General features: G+C 41.3%; 2 protein-coding genes across 4 annotated transcripts in view; one reads left to right on the top strand and one right to left on the bottom strand.

The window, feature by feature from the left end:
- The window catches only part of si:dkey-222n6.2 (keratin, type II cytoskeletal cochleal), a 6592-nt gene extending 2421 nt beyond the window's left edge, over positions 1 to 4171 (bottom strand). The window contains exons 1-5 of the mRNA XM_060881647.1: positions 3884 to 4171; positions 2662 to 2870; positions 673 to 733; positions 481 to 576; positions 190 to 354 (exon numbers count right to left, since the gene is read on the bottom strand). Of these exons, the coding sequence (XP_060737630.1) occupies positions 190 to 354; positions 481 to 576; positions 673 to 733; positions 2662 to 2870; positions 3884 to 4171 (819 nt within the window). The remainder of the gene's footprint in view (positions 1 to 189; positions 355 to 480; positions 577 to 672; positions 734 to 2661; positions 2871 to 3883) is intronic.
- Positions 4172 to 6439: 2268 nt separating this feature from the next.
- Positions 6440 to 15000, top strand: part of abtb1 (ankyrin repeat and BTB (POZ) domain containing 1) — a 16689-nt gene continuing 8128 nt past the window's right edge. For 2 of the 3 annotated variants that reach the window (XM_060881086.1, XM_060881084.1), the window contains exons 1-5: positions 6440 to 6717; positions 9055 to 9117; positions 9846 to 9901; positions 10042 to 10186; positions 14658 to 14817. In XM_060881086.1, the coding sequence (XP_060737069.1) occupies positions 6662 to 6717; positions 9055 to 9117; positions 9846 to 9901; positions 10042 to 10186; positions 14658 to 14817 (480 nt within the window). In that variant the 5' untranslated portion in view covers positions 6440 to 6661. The remainder of the gene's footprint in view (positions 6718 to 9054; positions 9118 to 9845; positions 9902 to 10041; positions 10187 to 14657; positions 14818 to 15000) is intronic. The other variant, XM_060881083.1, reaches the window with a different exon arrangement.

A 15000-nucleotide genomic window follows, 5' to 3' on the forward strand; every position in this document is an offset into this window, starting at 1 on the left:
CTCCGTCCAGGGTGTATCCTGCCTTGATGCCCGATGACGCCTGAGATAGGCACAGGCTCCCCGTGACCCGAGGTAGTTCGGATAAGCGGTAGAAAATGAGTGAGTGAGTGAATGGTCTTTTCACAAGCCTCACGAGAGACAAAGACATTTTTATTTCCTCTGAGAGTTTAAGTAGCAGGGGATCATCACCTTTTTCTGGTACCAAGGTTCAGCTTCCTGTCGGCTGCGTGCAGAAACCTCTTCATACTGACTCTTCACCTTCTTCACCACCTGTTCCATGTTAAGCTGCCTGCTGTTATCCATCTCAACCACCACTGAGGTGTCCTTCAGCTGCTCCTTCAGCTCCTGCACCTCCTGTTTAATAAGAGAGACGAGGAACCAGAGAGAGAGAGAGAGAGAGAGAGAGAGAGAGAGAGAGTTAAAGAACTTTACACAAATGATGTGCTAGTGCTGAAAGTAATAGAAGTAAATGTATTGCACCTCCGCATACAAGGCTTTAATGAAGTCCAACTCTAGTCGTATTTCAGACCGTTCCTCCTCTAGATTAATTCGGTCAAAGTAACCAGCATCGACATCCTGTCAAAACAGGAAATGCAGTAAACTATTAATCAATGAACAGGTTTTTAAGGGTTTTTCCGGTCATCTGTGTCTTGACTTGAATGCATGTCATACCTTCTTCACAGATACAAAATCATCTTCCGCTTTGTATCTTTTATTAATCTCTTCTTCATACCTGCAGGGAAAGGAAAGTGGTTTGTGGTGTTTAAGTGTATTATGTTTTATTCTACAGGTGTAAACCTGTAAAAACTGTAAATGTTCCCGATCTCGATCCTTATTCATTAATTCGCAGCACAACGAATAAAGAGATAAAACAGGTCACGCTAGGCTTCTGGAAAAATGGCCGTTAATGTGTAAACAAGTTTGGCGTGTCATTTTCATCCGCTGGATTGGACGTGAGGTTGAACTTTACTTTATGTTCCTAAAGACTTCCAGCTAGACTCTAGGTGGGAATGGAACCCGTGTAAAGGTGTGAGGCGAACGTGCTAACCACTAAGCCACCGTGCCGCTCACAGTCACCAGACGTTTAATACTGTGCACCTATTTCCCATTATGTGAATTTGTTTTTCACCCTTTTATATATCACTTGCTTTCAGTTCTTTGTTGTGAGTCACAAGCTCAGTTACTTCTTTAATTTTCCAGTGTTTTTTTTTTTTTTTTAACTTCGTCACTGGTTTCTGACTTCTGATCCTGTTAAGCTCCTATATTCCTGTTTTGTCCTGTTGTCCTTTGCATGTGCTTTTCCTAACATTTTGGATGTATTGTCTGTATACCTGTCCCGATACTTTTGCCCATGTGTAATTTTGTGGCTGTTCCGATACTTTTACCTATCCCTATTCTTGTGACGTTTTCTGTTATTAAAATCGGCTTTTTCTTCCAACTCATCCATTGTGATGTTTACATTTAAGTTTTGCGTAATCTGAGAAAGAACTTTTAGAATATAATCTGAGAAAGAACTTTTAGAATAGCCTTGATGCCCGATGACGCCTGAGATGACGCCTGAGATGACGCCCCATGACCCGAGGTAGTTCGGATAAGCGGTAGAAAATGAGTGAGTGAGTGAGAACTTTTAGAATATAATCTGAGAATGAACTTTTAGAATATAATCTGATTATGAACTTTTAGAACACAATCTAAAAATGAACCTTTAGAATATAATCTGAGAATTAACTTTTAGAGTATAATCTGAGAATGAACTATTAGAATATAATATGAGAAAGAACCTTTAGAATATAATCTGAGAATGAACTTTTAGAATCTAATCTGAGAATGAACTTTTAGAACATAATCTAAAAATGAACCTTTAGAATATAATCTAAAAATGAACCTTTAGAATATAATCTGAGAATGAACTTTTAGAATCTAATCTGAGAATGAACTTTTAGAACATAATCTAAAAATGAACCTTTAGAATATAATCTAAAAATGAACCTTTAGAATATAATCTGAGAATGAACTTTTAGAATATAATCTGAGAATGAACTTTTAGAACATAATCTGAGAATGAACTTTTAGAATATAATCTATGGTGGCCGAGAAGTGCAAAACAAATACCGATCATCTTGAACTTCATGTATACCTTGAGTGACAGGTGTCTTGTCCAATCACAAACTATACCTACCTTTTCCGTTGGTTGTCTGAATTGTCGTTGTGTTTTCAGATTTGTTAATGTGTTTCGTGCACCAAATCAGACAACCCGGAAGAGGTAGGTATAGTTTGTGAATGGAAACTTACCAATCATTGGACAAGACGACTGTCATTCAAGATATACAGGTGAATGACAGGAGTCTCGTCCAATGATCGGTAAGTTTCCATTCACAAACAATACCTACCATTTCGGGGTTGTCTGACTTGTCGTTGTGTTTTCGGATTTGTTAATTTGTTTTGCACTTCTAGGCCACCGTAATAATCTGAGAATGAACCTTTAGAATATAATCTGAGAATTAAATGTTAGAATATAATCTAAAAATGAACCTTTAGAATATAATATGAGAAAGAACTTTTAGAATATAATCTGAGAATGAACTTTTAGAACATAATCTAAAAATGAACCTTTAGAATATAATCTGAGAATGAACTTTTAGAATATAATCTGCCTCTCACTTGCGTTTGTTCTCCTCCACCAGCGAGTGAGTGCTCCGGAGCTCGGCTTTCAGGTTCTCCCCGCTAATGTTCAAGGTTCTGAGCTGAGACTCCAATTTGCCGATGTACATCTTGAACACGGACTCCACGTCGGATTGAGTCTGAGGGCTGCTCTGTAACAGCCGCAGCTTCGTCTCCAGTATCTTATTCTTCTGCTCCAGGTGATACACCTGAGATACAGTAGAGATATACAGGTATAAATGGAACTGCTTGCTAACAGCAAACGCAGCTGTTTTCACTCTTTATCAAAATGTAAAAGCCAAAATAAAGTAAAATGTCTCATCTCCTTTATTGTCCTTCAGTGTGTATCAGTTTTATATCTAGAATGATGCAGCCAAAAGGTTTCATTATACAGAGTGACACAAAAGTCACTTTATATACATAGCATCCTCAGGAAACGATGGTGACAGTGTCGCGATAAGTTCGCCACGTTGAAGTCCATAGTCTTTCTGTACTAATGTATTTCACAATACAGATTTCACACTGTGTACTGCATCCGTTCAAAAACGTCGACGATCCCATCACGATCTTGCACTTACATATAATGCCTTACGCCACTGAGTCAATGGGAATCGATCTGAATCTATGAATCATTAGTGAGACTGACTCCTCCTAAATGCTGTCCAAGTCTCTCCAAATGAAGACACTTGGCACTTATTCTGGTTCACAGCATTATCTATAGATGCATGTGTCTTCTGGCCAATCAAAATGTGGGACTGGACAGAACACTAGAGCTCTGATTTACCCAACAGTCTAGATAATGAGTTTATGATGTGTCTATCTCTGCGTTCGGCTTCAGTCAGAATCGGCCGCTGTTTCACGCCACTCTGAACAACTGGAGATGGTTAAAGCATGATGCATGATGAGACATTTAGCATGGTGCATTGGGATATTGGTATTTCCCAGTGGAATAACAGGTAATGCAGGAAGTGTGGTGATTAAATCACCACAGAGATAAAGAGATAAAACTGATTTCTGATATTACTGAGTTTTAGGCAACGATGATGCGATTTTTTTCAGTTGAAGATCATTTTACCATTTGAGGTCTTTCTTGTATCTTGAGGGATGGTGGGTCCAGAAGGCAACATGGTGCAGAGCAGAATGCAAGTCGTGCCTTCACTCTGCTGTTTTCGTAGTTAATAAAACACACACAATCTTGCGACCCGAACTGAAAGTGTCTCACCTTGTTGATGAAGCAGGCAAAGCGGTCATTAAGGGTCTTGATCTGCTCCTTCTCCTGCACTTTAATTGTGCGTATGTTCGGGTCCAGGTCGAGCTGCAGCGGCTCCAGGAGGCTGCTGTCCATCACCAAGGCGTTCACTGACAACCCCAGAGCATCTTGGTTCCCAAACCCAAAGTATGAGTTCCCTGGGCGGGGTATGGTCCTTTCGGAACCGGCGTACGAGCCAAGAGAGCGACTGCTGAACTTCGCAACCTTACGCCTGGTGCTTACATGCTTCCAGCTGCTCATGGCTGCTGAGAGATGGAGCAGGTTGATGAGGAACCTGTTCAACTGTGGATTTGTAAGACTGGTGTGTGTGTTTATGTGTGTGTGTTGATCTGCAGGTGTGAAATATAAAGGCATTCATATCCTTCAGATGGCTAAACCAGTTCAACCACACAACAAAGAATTCTGTGCATCAATCTGTGTAAACACACACACACACACACACACACACAAGCATGCACACTAAAATGCGAACACGGTCGTGTGATCGTTTACATCCACACCCTCTGTCATCGCTTTATGATGTGTAAAAGGATTCCTCACTCTCGTTAAAACCAACCTTAAATCCAGTTGGCGTATTTTTGGACATGGTCCAAAACAACAACTATACAAACTCCATTCCTTCATTCAGAAGATGAACACGCTATGTTACATTTTTGTCTTGTCACCTCATGAAAAAAAAAGAATACAACAAAAACACTTTTCTTCTTCAGGCTTCAGACCAGGTTGGAGCTGTTGATTTTAGGTTAGCAGAATGTTTAATGAACATTACACATTGGAAGTGATCTCTAGAACTGATTGATTTCTATTAATGTAAAATTTATCAACATTTATGCTTTTTTTTTTTTTTTTTTTTTTTTGAACTAAGGATTGGGGGGTCACGGTGGCTTAGTGGTTAGCACGTTCGCCTCACACCTGAGGGTAGGGGTTCGATTCCCGCCTCCCCGCCTTGTGTGTGTGGAGTTTGCATGTTCTCCCCGTGCCTCGGGGGTTTCCTCCGGGTACTCCGGTTTCCTCCCCCGGTCCAAAGACATGCATGGTAGGTTGATTGGCATCTCTGGAAAATTGTCCGTAGTGTGTGATTGCGTGAGTGAATGAGAGTGTGTGCCCTGTGATGGGTTGGCACTCCGTCCAGGGTGTATCCTGCCTTGATGCCCAATGACGCCTGAGATAGGCACAGGCTCCCCGTGACCCGAGATAGTTCGGATAAGCGGTAGAAGATGAATGAATGAACTAAGGATTGGTGGCTTGTTGGGCAAAATAAACATTACTGAAACAGCGGTGGGGGGCACGGTGGCTTAGTGGTTAGCATGTTCGCCTCACACCTCCAGGGTCGGGGTTCGATTCCCGCCTCCACCTTGTGTGTGTGGAGTTTGCATGTTCTCCCCGTGCCTCGGGGGTTTCCTCCAGGTACTCCGGTTTCCTCCCCCGGTCCAAAGACATGCATGGTAGGTTGATTGGCATCTCTGGAAAATTGTCCCTAGTGTGTGAATGAGAGTGTGTGTGTGCCTTGCGATGGGTTGGCACTCCGTCCAGGGTGTATCCTGCCTTGATGCCCAATGACGCCTGAGATAGGCACAGGCTCCCCGTGACCCGAGGTAGTTCGGATAAGCGGTAGAAGATGAATGAATGAATGAAACAGAGGTGTTGACATTTCCTATATGGTTGGGTGATTTTTTTTTTGTCTTGTTTTGTCCGACCAGGTAAAGTTATAAATCTTCAGAATAAATACCTAGGACTGAGTTGACAGACGTATGTGGTTTTAAGGATTTACGATTAAATAAGAAGAAGGTGATAGTAAGAGCTGCTTTGTTCATAAACTGATGTCATTTCATTTTGTGTTGCATTAATGTGGTCCAAAAGTGTATAAAGTGATGTGTTTTTCATATTAAAATAGCTTTTCCCCAATAATTTTTCTTAAGAGAACTGTGTGTTTTGTGACATATTTTCAATATCTAATCTAGTTAAAGGCAAAAGCTTTGGCAAGATTTGTGAAATGTGACAAACTGCAAAATCACGCCACACCACCAGATGGAGCCAACGTGCAACAAACGGCTTGTTTGAAAGCGTGTGGTGGATAGGGATATTGTTTTCCCACCCATATTCCGGAAAGCTCCGCCTCCTTGACTAGGATTGGACAAGTTTTCAAGCGTTCAGGTGGTAACGTTTATAACTAACGAGTCATATCGTTACAGCTAATAAACACAAAGCTCAAAACACGAGATATCCTGATTATTTTCTTTTAAAATATAATTTTATATAATAATTCTTAATTTAATATTTAAAAAATACGTATAAACGATCGACTAAGCAATAGACTCGAATTGTTTTATTTTAATGTACCGAACTAAATGAATCTAATAAAGAATCGGTTCAAACGTCGTCTTTGTTTTGGCTAGGGCTCTTATCCAATCATCTTACTGCTTGAAAACGTGACTTAATTGCTAGCCAATCATTGCGTGCAGGAGGCGGAGCTTTACGAGCTAATCCCTAGCCCAGAGTGCGACGCCTGTCGGAAAACGGGTGGTGGTAAACATAACTCCGTGTTCCTGTTTACGTCTGCTTGAAATTTCGGGACAGAGAAGACGACAGTGACGGTGCAGCCCTGATCCGCGCCGTTACACACGTTTAAAGTGGTATTTTGCAGTAAAAGTTGCAGCTCTGCGCCTGCGCCTCTCCTGTCGTTAGACAGGCCGTTTCAATGCATTACAGAGAGCCGTTATCACCGCGGAGATGGACGCAAGTGACCTGTTCTCGAGCTGCAGAAAGGGCGACGTTGCCAGAGTGAGGTGTGTGTGTGTGTGTGTGTGTGTGTGTGTGTGTGTGTGTGTGTGTGTGTGTGTGTGTGGGGTTTGTGTTGTTGGTGTGTGAGTGTGTGTAGTGTGTTTGTGTGTGTGTGTGTGTGTGTGTGTGTGTGTGTGTGAGAGAGAGTGGTGTGTGTGTGTGTGTGTGTGTCAGTGTGTGTGTGTGTGTGTGGTTTGTGTTGTTGGTGTGTGAGTGTGTGTAGTGTGTTTGTTTGTGTGTGTGTGTGTGTGTGTGTCAGTGTGTGGTTTGTGTTGTTGGTGTGTGAGTGTGTGTAGTGTGTTTGTGTGTGTGTGTGTGTGTGTGTGTGTGTGAGAGAGAGAGTTGTGTGTGTGTGTGTGTGTGTGTGTGAGTGAGTGTCAGTGTGTGTGTGTGGTTTGTGTTGTTGGTGTGTGAGTGTGTGTAGTGTGTTTGTGTGTGTGTGTGTGTGTGTGTGTGAGAGAGAGTGGTGTGTGTGTGTGTGTGTGTGTCAGTGTGTGTGTGTGTGTGTGGTTTGTGTTGTTGGTGTGTGAGTGTGTGTAGTGTGTTTGTTTGTGTGTGTGTGTGTGTGTGTGTCAGTGTGTGGTTTGTGTTGTTGGTGTGTGAGTGTGTGTAGTGTGTTTGTGTGTGTGTGTGTGTGTGTGTGTGAGAGAGAGAGTTGTGTGTGTGTGTGTGTGTGTGAGTGAGTGTCAGTGTGTGTGTGTGGTTTGTGTTGTTGGTGTGTGAGTGTGTGTAGTGTGTTTGTGTGTGTGTGTGTGTGTGAGAGAGAGTGGTGTGTGTGTGTGTGTGTGTGTGTCAGTGTGTGTGTGTGGTTTGTGTTGTTGGTGTGTGAGTGTGTGTAGTGTGTTTGTGTGTGTGTGTGTGTGTGTGTCAGTGTGTGTGTGTGTGTGTGTGTGTGTGTGTGGTTTGTGTTGTTGGTGTGTGAGTGTGTGTAGTGTGTTTGTGTGTGTGTGTGTGTGTGTGTGAGAGAGAGAGTTGTGTGTGTGTGTGTGTGTGTGTGAGTGAGTGTCAGTGTGTGTGTGGTTGGTGTGTGAGTGTGTGTATTGTTTGTGTGTGTGTGAGAGAGAGTGTGTGTGTGTGTGTGTGTATATGTGGTGTGTGAGTGTGTCAGAGTGTGTGTGAGAGAGTATGTGTGTGTGTGGTGCTTGTTGTTTATTTGAGGTCTACAGTTATGTTAAATGTAGTTGTGATTGTTGCATTCAGTTTTGTTGTATTTGGAAAGTTGTTTTTGTTTGTGATCGTGTCGCTGTTGTTGTTGTGGTTGTTTTCAACAGTCAGAAGTAAACCTGTAGCTAACATTTCTAACACAACCAAGTCTTTGTGTGTGTTGTGTGTGTGTGTGTGTGTGTGTGGGGTGATTATTTGAGGTTTAACAGTTATGTTGTGCATTTAGTGTAGTTGTGATTGTTGCATTCAGTTTTGTTGTTGTATTTAAAAGCTTGTTGTTGTGATTGTTGCATTTTGTTTTATTTTGTAGTTGTGATGCATGTTGAACGATTAGCCACGTTGTGGTTGTAAGCATTTCTTAATTGTTGTTGTTGAGCTTGGAAGCGTGGCTGTTGTGTTCTGCTTGGGTTTAGTTTTGATGTTTTTTTTTAAATCTAACAAACAAACAAAAAAAAAATGCAAAATGACTTGTTTTGTACCTGATTGTTGTGTTCATTGTTGCATGTTTGTTGTTTGGAAACGTTGTTTTTAATTTAGTGTTGTTGTGATTTGTGGTGTCCAGCGTTATTGAGATGGTCGATGTTGTGTTGTTGTTGTATTTGGAAAGTTATTTTTGTTGTGATTGTTTGTTTGTTTGTATGTTGTTGTTTTCAGCAGTCAGAAGTAAACCTGTAGCTAACATTTCTAACACAACCAAGTCTTTATGCCTGCGTGTGTGTGTGTGTGTGTGTGTGTGTTTATTTGTTTGTCTGTTTGTAATATGACTGATTTTTTTTAGTCATTCATTTGTTGAGGGATCGATGTTTGTAGCTGCTTTAACAGACGTGATAACAGGAATGAACTTGTTTCTTGGGCACAATGTAACTCTAGAGAGATGTTTAAAAAGTTGTTGTAAAAGAAATAAAGTTAAAAGGAGGCAATTCCTCTTCGCTGCCACCTCACCGGTGTTGATGATTTTCTGAATACAGCATGTCCTTTAGTGGTTTATTCCTCACAGGACGAGCAGGAGATCAGCAGCTGGTGTTAGCAGATAAGCGTGTTAGCCTCCTTTTGTCCTCTGAGCCACGGATGCGAGCTGCGATTTTATTTAAACGCCTTCGGATCGCAGCGTGTTTGATCTTTAACGTTACGTTGCAGAAGAGCTGGTGATGAAATGAACTTTGCCTTTTCTTCCTCAGATACCTGGTCGAACAGAGAGATGTGGAACTGAACATAAGAGATAACTGGGACAGTACACCTCTGTAAGTGCTAAACGTTTACTTAAAAACAACAACAATACAACCTCTGAGGTAAAGTTGGTCATGTGACAGATAAGAGTATGACATCATAAATATTGGGTGAAGTCGTGGCCTAATGGTTAGAGTTTGACTCCTAACCCTAAGGTTGTGGGTTCGAGTCTCGGGCCAGCAATACCACGACTGAGGTGCCCTTGAGCCAGGCACCGAACCACACCCCCCAAACCCTCACCCCCACCTCCACCCAGTGCTCCGGGTGTGTGTTCACAGTGTGTGTGTGTGTGTGTGTGTTCACTGCTGTGTGTGTGCACTTTGGAACAGTTAAATGCAGAGAACGAATGGGTCACCATACTTAGCTGTATGCCCCCCACCCCACACACACACACACTAATTCATTAGCACTCATTTTTGTCTTTGCTAGTAGTACAGAGCTAGCAGCTTAGCACGTGTCAGCGTGCCACTACCTCGCTAGCCATTGAACTAGCCAACAGCAGCTAACTTTTCTTAGTTTAGTTTCGTCCATAAGTGAAAGCAGTTTTGGGTTTGTTTCTTTTCTTACTTTTTTTTTCTCTGCTCTTGACAGATGCAAATATTTAACTCTCAGACCTTGTCGTTGATTTTCTGACTTTAGATGTTTTAGATACATGAATTTTTATGTCTGATTCTTTTTACTTTGCTGTGTGTGTGTGTGTGTGTGTGTGTGTGTGTGTGTGTGTGTGTGTGTGTGTGTGTAGGTACTACGCATGCCTTTGTGGACATGAGGAGTTGGTGCAGTATTTATTGGCCAACGGTAAATATCAAAAGTTTCTCTTAAACCGATCTCACACATTTTCTGACTCTAATGAGTAAATCCAACAGAAAACTGCAGCCTTTATCAAATTCCTGTGTGTGTGTGTGTGTTTGTGTGCACACGTGTGTGCATGTGTACAGGAGCGAAGTGTGAAGCGAACACGTTCGACGGCGAGCGATGTCTGTACGGCGCACTGAGCGACTCCATACGCCGCCTGCTCAAGGAGTACAAGCGCATCACAGCTAAAACCATGCATCGGGATTACTATGAGCAGTTCCTGCAGACGTGAGACACACACACACACACACACCCACACACACACACACACACACACACAGCTATGACCTAGTAAACCTTCACTACAGCACTTGCTGCACGTTCCCAGAGTCTTGCCACTTGCCTTCAGTCTGCTTTAATTCAATTTAATTCAGTTCAGTTTTATTTGTATAGTGCTTTTAACAATGTCTCAAAGCAGCTTTACAAGACTTAAGTTTAAATATTATACAAAAGTTTCAGATTAATATTAGACTTGTATTTAAATGTGTTTGTATTTATCCCTAATGAACAAGTCTGAGGTGAGTGTGGTGAGGAAAAACTCCTTTAGATGGAGGAAGATTCAAAAGGGAACCTCATCCTCATAGGGGTGACACCGGAGGGCGTGATTATAAATATACAGTCTGACAATTGTGTATCGATGAGGACATTGTTGTCCTCAAAAACCACATGGAGTTGGCGTCTTCTCATAGTATGTCCAGATACTTCATGAGTCTAACTGGAGCTGGTTCATCTCTAGATGTCTCAGGATCTTTACAGCATTAGCTTCATCTCAGTGAAGGTCCACAATCCTCATGACACGGAGGACAATCGGAGCTGGTACAGTTTCTGGATGCCTCGGGATGGTAGAGAGAGAGAAGCAGTGGAGAGGAATTAGCAGCTATGCTACCGGTTTGATACAAACTTCCTCAAGAGCAAAATTGCACAGATCACTTTTTAATAATAATAATAATAATAATAATAATAATAATATTATGGTGAAGAGACTGTATTATAAGAGACTTAATTATTCTCCACAATTATTAACAATGATTTATACAACAATGATGGAAGGAATATTCGCAAGTAATTTAGTCTTTTTCAAAAAACCATTTTTAGTTTAATGTTATTTTGTTTTCAATGAACACATGTTATCTCTTCTTTGTCTGTAAATGTCTGTTAGTGGGAAGCCTGGCACTGCATTCTGCTCACCAGTGTACTGTAATCTGGTGAATAATTTGACACTGCAAGTCTGAGTGAGTCTTGTAAATGTGCATCAGTAAGGCGTGTTCTGTGTTTGTTCGTGATAAAGTTCATGTTAGAAAAGGCTGATTCACAGAGAGAGGTTGGACCAAAAAGGCAGGCAACTTTCATAGCTGCTGTGCACCACTACTGTACACCACTGTACTTTTCTGTGTCCACAAGGCACCAAAAGTTTGATGCAGACTGATGGGCTTTGAGGTGGAGGTCATTTTGCAACGTTAGGATTTCTATCTCTACCTGTCCAGCATCCAAGTTGAACAGAGCACTTAGTTGCTCAGCAGTGCATGTCATGTCCACTTGCATGAAAGGATTTGTAACGGCTTTTTCTGTCCTTAATGCACCGCCGGGTGGGTAGTTAGCATTGAAACTGTCGTGACCCGGACTGAAGTGTCTCGCCACATTGTGCCGCTTTGCCGTCGCAACAGTCGTCCCGCAAATGAGACACACACACTTTTTTTTGACTGACGTAAAAAAGAACTCTTCCTCTCAAACACCGTGAAAACGGTATGTTTTCTGTTGCTTTTCTGCCATGTTTTTGGGGGTAAATCACAACTAACTCCTCATCGTTGCTGCACCACTTCCTTGTGTCAGGAGTCGGACGTGACGTGCGCGCAATGTTGACATTTGACTTCAGAAAAGGCCAGAGTTTGTTATATACATAAAACATTTTTGTTTTAATTTTTTTTAATCAAATAAAATGAAATTAAATATCGTCATTTTTTACCGTCATTTCAAGCGTTTTTTATTCAAAAACAAAAAAAACAAAAAAAAATTCAATTTTTTTAGGCGGAGCTATATTTTGACCAGTGCTATTTTTAGAACGTGCCTTGCGGGTGCCTTAAGTGCTCCGTGCGGGCGACCAGGTGCCCGCGGGCACCGCGTTGGTGACCCCTGATTTAGAGCCTTGTACGTAAGTAGCAGCAGTTTGTAATCTATTCTAAAACATGCTAATTATTTTGTGGTCTGAGCCAATAGAAAGACATATTATTCACCACATCATGGTCAGACTTTCAAATCCAATTGGTAGATTTGGTGGACTGACCAGGATTTATTTAACACACTCGTTATTGTACCGTCTCGTTTTTATAGTGGACTCCGCACAGAATCTACAACTAACAATAAACAGTGCGGTGTCGCTTAACCAAAAGCAACGTATACAAAAATAATTATGTCCGAACAAAAACCTTCACCACGGCAACGTATTTTTGGTAAGTAGTCTCCAGTAGTGTTAATTTCGTCACCTATTTTTAATTTAGTCTTAGTCTTAGTCTTGTGCCAAGTGTCCTTGTTAGTTTTAGTCATATTTAGTCATTCACGTATCTTTTTTTGTTAGTCAAGTTTTAGTCGACTAAAAGTCTCGTCATTTTAGTCTAGTTTTAGTCAAAAGAAAACTCAAGGTATCTTAGTCAAGTTTTAGTCGACTAAAAGTCTTTTAATTCTAGTCTAGTTTTAGTCAAAAAATTTTAGTCTTTTTTAAAATAACATTATTACTGAGATCATTACTGATAAACATCTCAGTAAAAAAAGTGTTTCACATGTTTCACTCGAACTTGACCGCACATCACATTTTTTACTTTATTGATACTGCTTTTAATTGTAATGCAAAGACCGGTCATCGGGACATAAGCTGTCATGTACAATAAAAGAGCCTGCGCAGTGACAGGAAATATAATTTAACACAAAAAGCCTGACTAGACCAGGGGTGGACTTGTGCTCAGGATTTATTTATTTACTTATTTGAGCGGCGTGTGGACGAATTGTTTCTATGCACACACTAAACAGCGCGAAGCCGCGAACTCGTTGTGAATATTTTAAAGGCGTAACAGCTGATGAAAAAGCAGAGACAATTGTAGACGAAAATGAAGAGAGATTTTATCTTAGTTTTTATTTTATACAAAACATTTTCGCCTCGTCTTTTTTCGTCAACAATAATGCATGTTAATTTAGTCTTAGTCAGCGTTTTTGGACAGCGGTGCGGTCTCGTCATCGTCTCGTCTTAGTTAGGAAAAAAAAAGGTTGTTGACGAACATATTTCGTCTCGTCTCGTCTGATGGAATTAACACTAGTCTCCAGTCCCAGTGTTTTTAGGTGAGGGAACGGATGTTAATCGTTGCTGTAACTAACACGGACATCCAGCAGCATTAACTGGAACTCTAAAGGTGTCGTTTGTTAATAAACGAATCGTTTGTAAATGTTAGCAGTCGTTCTTCTAACAGAGGGATCGCTATCTAATTTCAGTCGTTATTAGATTATAAAAGTTGGTCTTGTAACAAGCTTGAAATGGATTTATTGAAATTTTTAAGCTTCCCACAACTAAAGCAAAATTATCTATCAGTAATATATGATACGATGAGATCATTTTAAGATAGAAATTAGGAAAAAAAAAGACTAATAATGAAAGTCAGATTAAGGGGGGCACGGTGGCTTAGTGGTTAGCACGTTCGCCTCATACCTCCAGGGTCGGGGTTTGATTCCCGCCTCCACCTTGTGTGTGTGGAGTTTGAATGTTCTCCCCATGCCTCGGGGGTTTCCTCTGGGTACTCTGGTTTCCTCCCCGGTCCAAAGACATGCATGGTAGGTTGATTGGCATCTCTGGAAAATTGTCCGTAGTGTGTGATTGCGTGAGTGAATGAGTGTGTGTGTGTGCCCTGCGATGGGTTGGCACTCCGTCCAAGGTGTATCCTGCCTTGATGCGCAATGACGCCTGAGATAGGCACAGGCTCCCCGTGACCCGAGGTAGTTCGGATAAGCGGTAGAAGATGAATGAATGAATGAAAGTCAGATTTACAGCGGTATAGTGTGAGGTAGAGATACACGGGTCGTTATCTCGGTTTCAGTTTTATTTGTTAATATTTTTTTTATTAACTTCTGGAATTTTGAGTATTTGCTGAGGAAATATTAGTCAGATACTTGCATGTATATTTAAGACCGTAGTGTTTATTTAGATGTTAGATGTTTATATCTTCACTTGGGAAAAAGTTTGGTGTAGAATCACTTCCTTTAGGATCTGGTGATTTGTGATTTTTTTTTTTTTTTTTTTTCCAAAAGTGGTGCAGATTTTTCGTGGATTCTGTAGATTTCACCTGTTCATGTGCACTTTGTATATGCAAAAAAAAAATCATATATCACAAAAAACCTATGAAGGAAATGGATTATTAGTTATTTCTGCAAGAGCTGGCCTTCAGGTACAGGGTTACATTGAGACTTTTGAATCAAAGCCTTACATTTGCATTTTCCAGGCCAGAGCTGGAACGCCACCTCTCTCGTCCACCGCACCTCTTTCTCTTTCTCTAATGAGTCGTTCCTGTTCATCACAGCGTCTCGATTCACCTCTGCAGTTTGTTTTTGTTCGATTGCTGAATATCTGGTGTTTTAAATGGCTATCTTGGCTACTTGTTTACTGAACTGCTGTTTTTGTGTTGTTGTTGTTGTTGTTGTTTGTTTGTTTGTGTGTGCGCAGGCTGCTGGAGCAGGGCTCGTACTCTGACGTGACCTTCATGGTGCACGGCGAGATGTTCCGCACACACCGCTGTGTCCTCAGCGCTCGCTGCGAATACTTCGCCCACATGCTGGAGACTAAGTGGAAGGACAAGACTATGATCGCTCTCAAACATCCACTGGTGGGCGCCATTTCACATGAAATTAAAAAAAAAAAACTCCCATGCTCATGAGAGAGATCCTTTATCTGAATCCAAGCTGACACGTGACGGATCCACCCTCTGTGATTCGTCATATGGAAATACAGAGATTTGCATTTGAATCACTTTCACTTCCCAAGAAAGGTGTGTTTCTGCGAACGAAAC

The sequence above is a fragment of the Tachysurus vachellii genome, chromosome 11 (genome assembly GCF_030014155.1).
Source record: "Tachysurus vachellii isolate PV-2020 chromosome 11, HZAU_Pvac_v1, whole genome shotgun sequence".
NCBI lineage: Eukaryota > Metazoa > Chordata > Actinopteri > Siluriformes > Bagridae > Tachysurus > Tachysurus vachellii.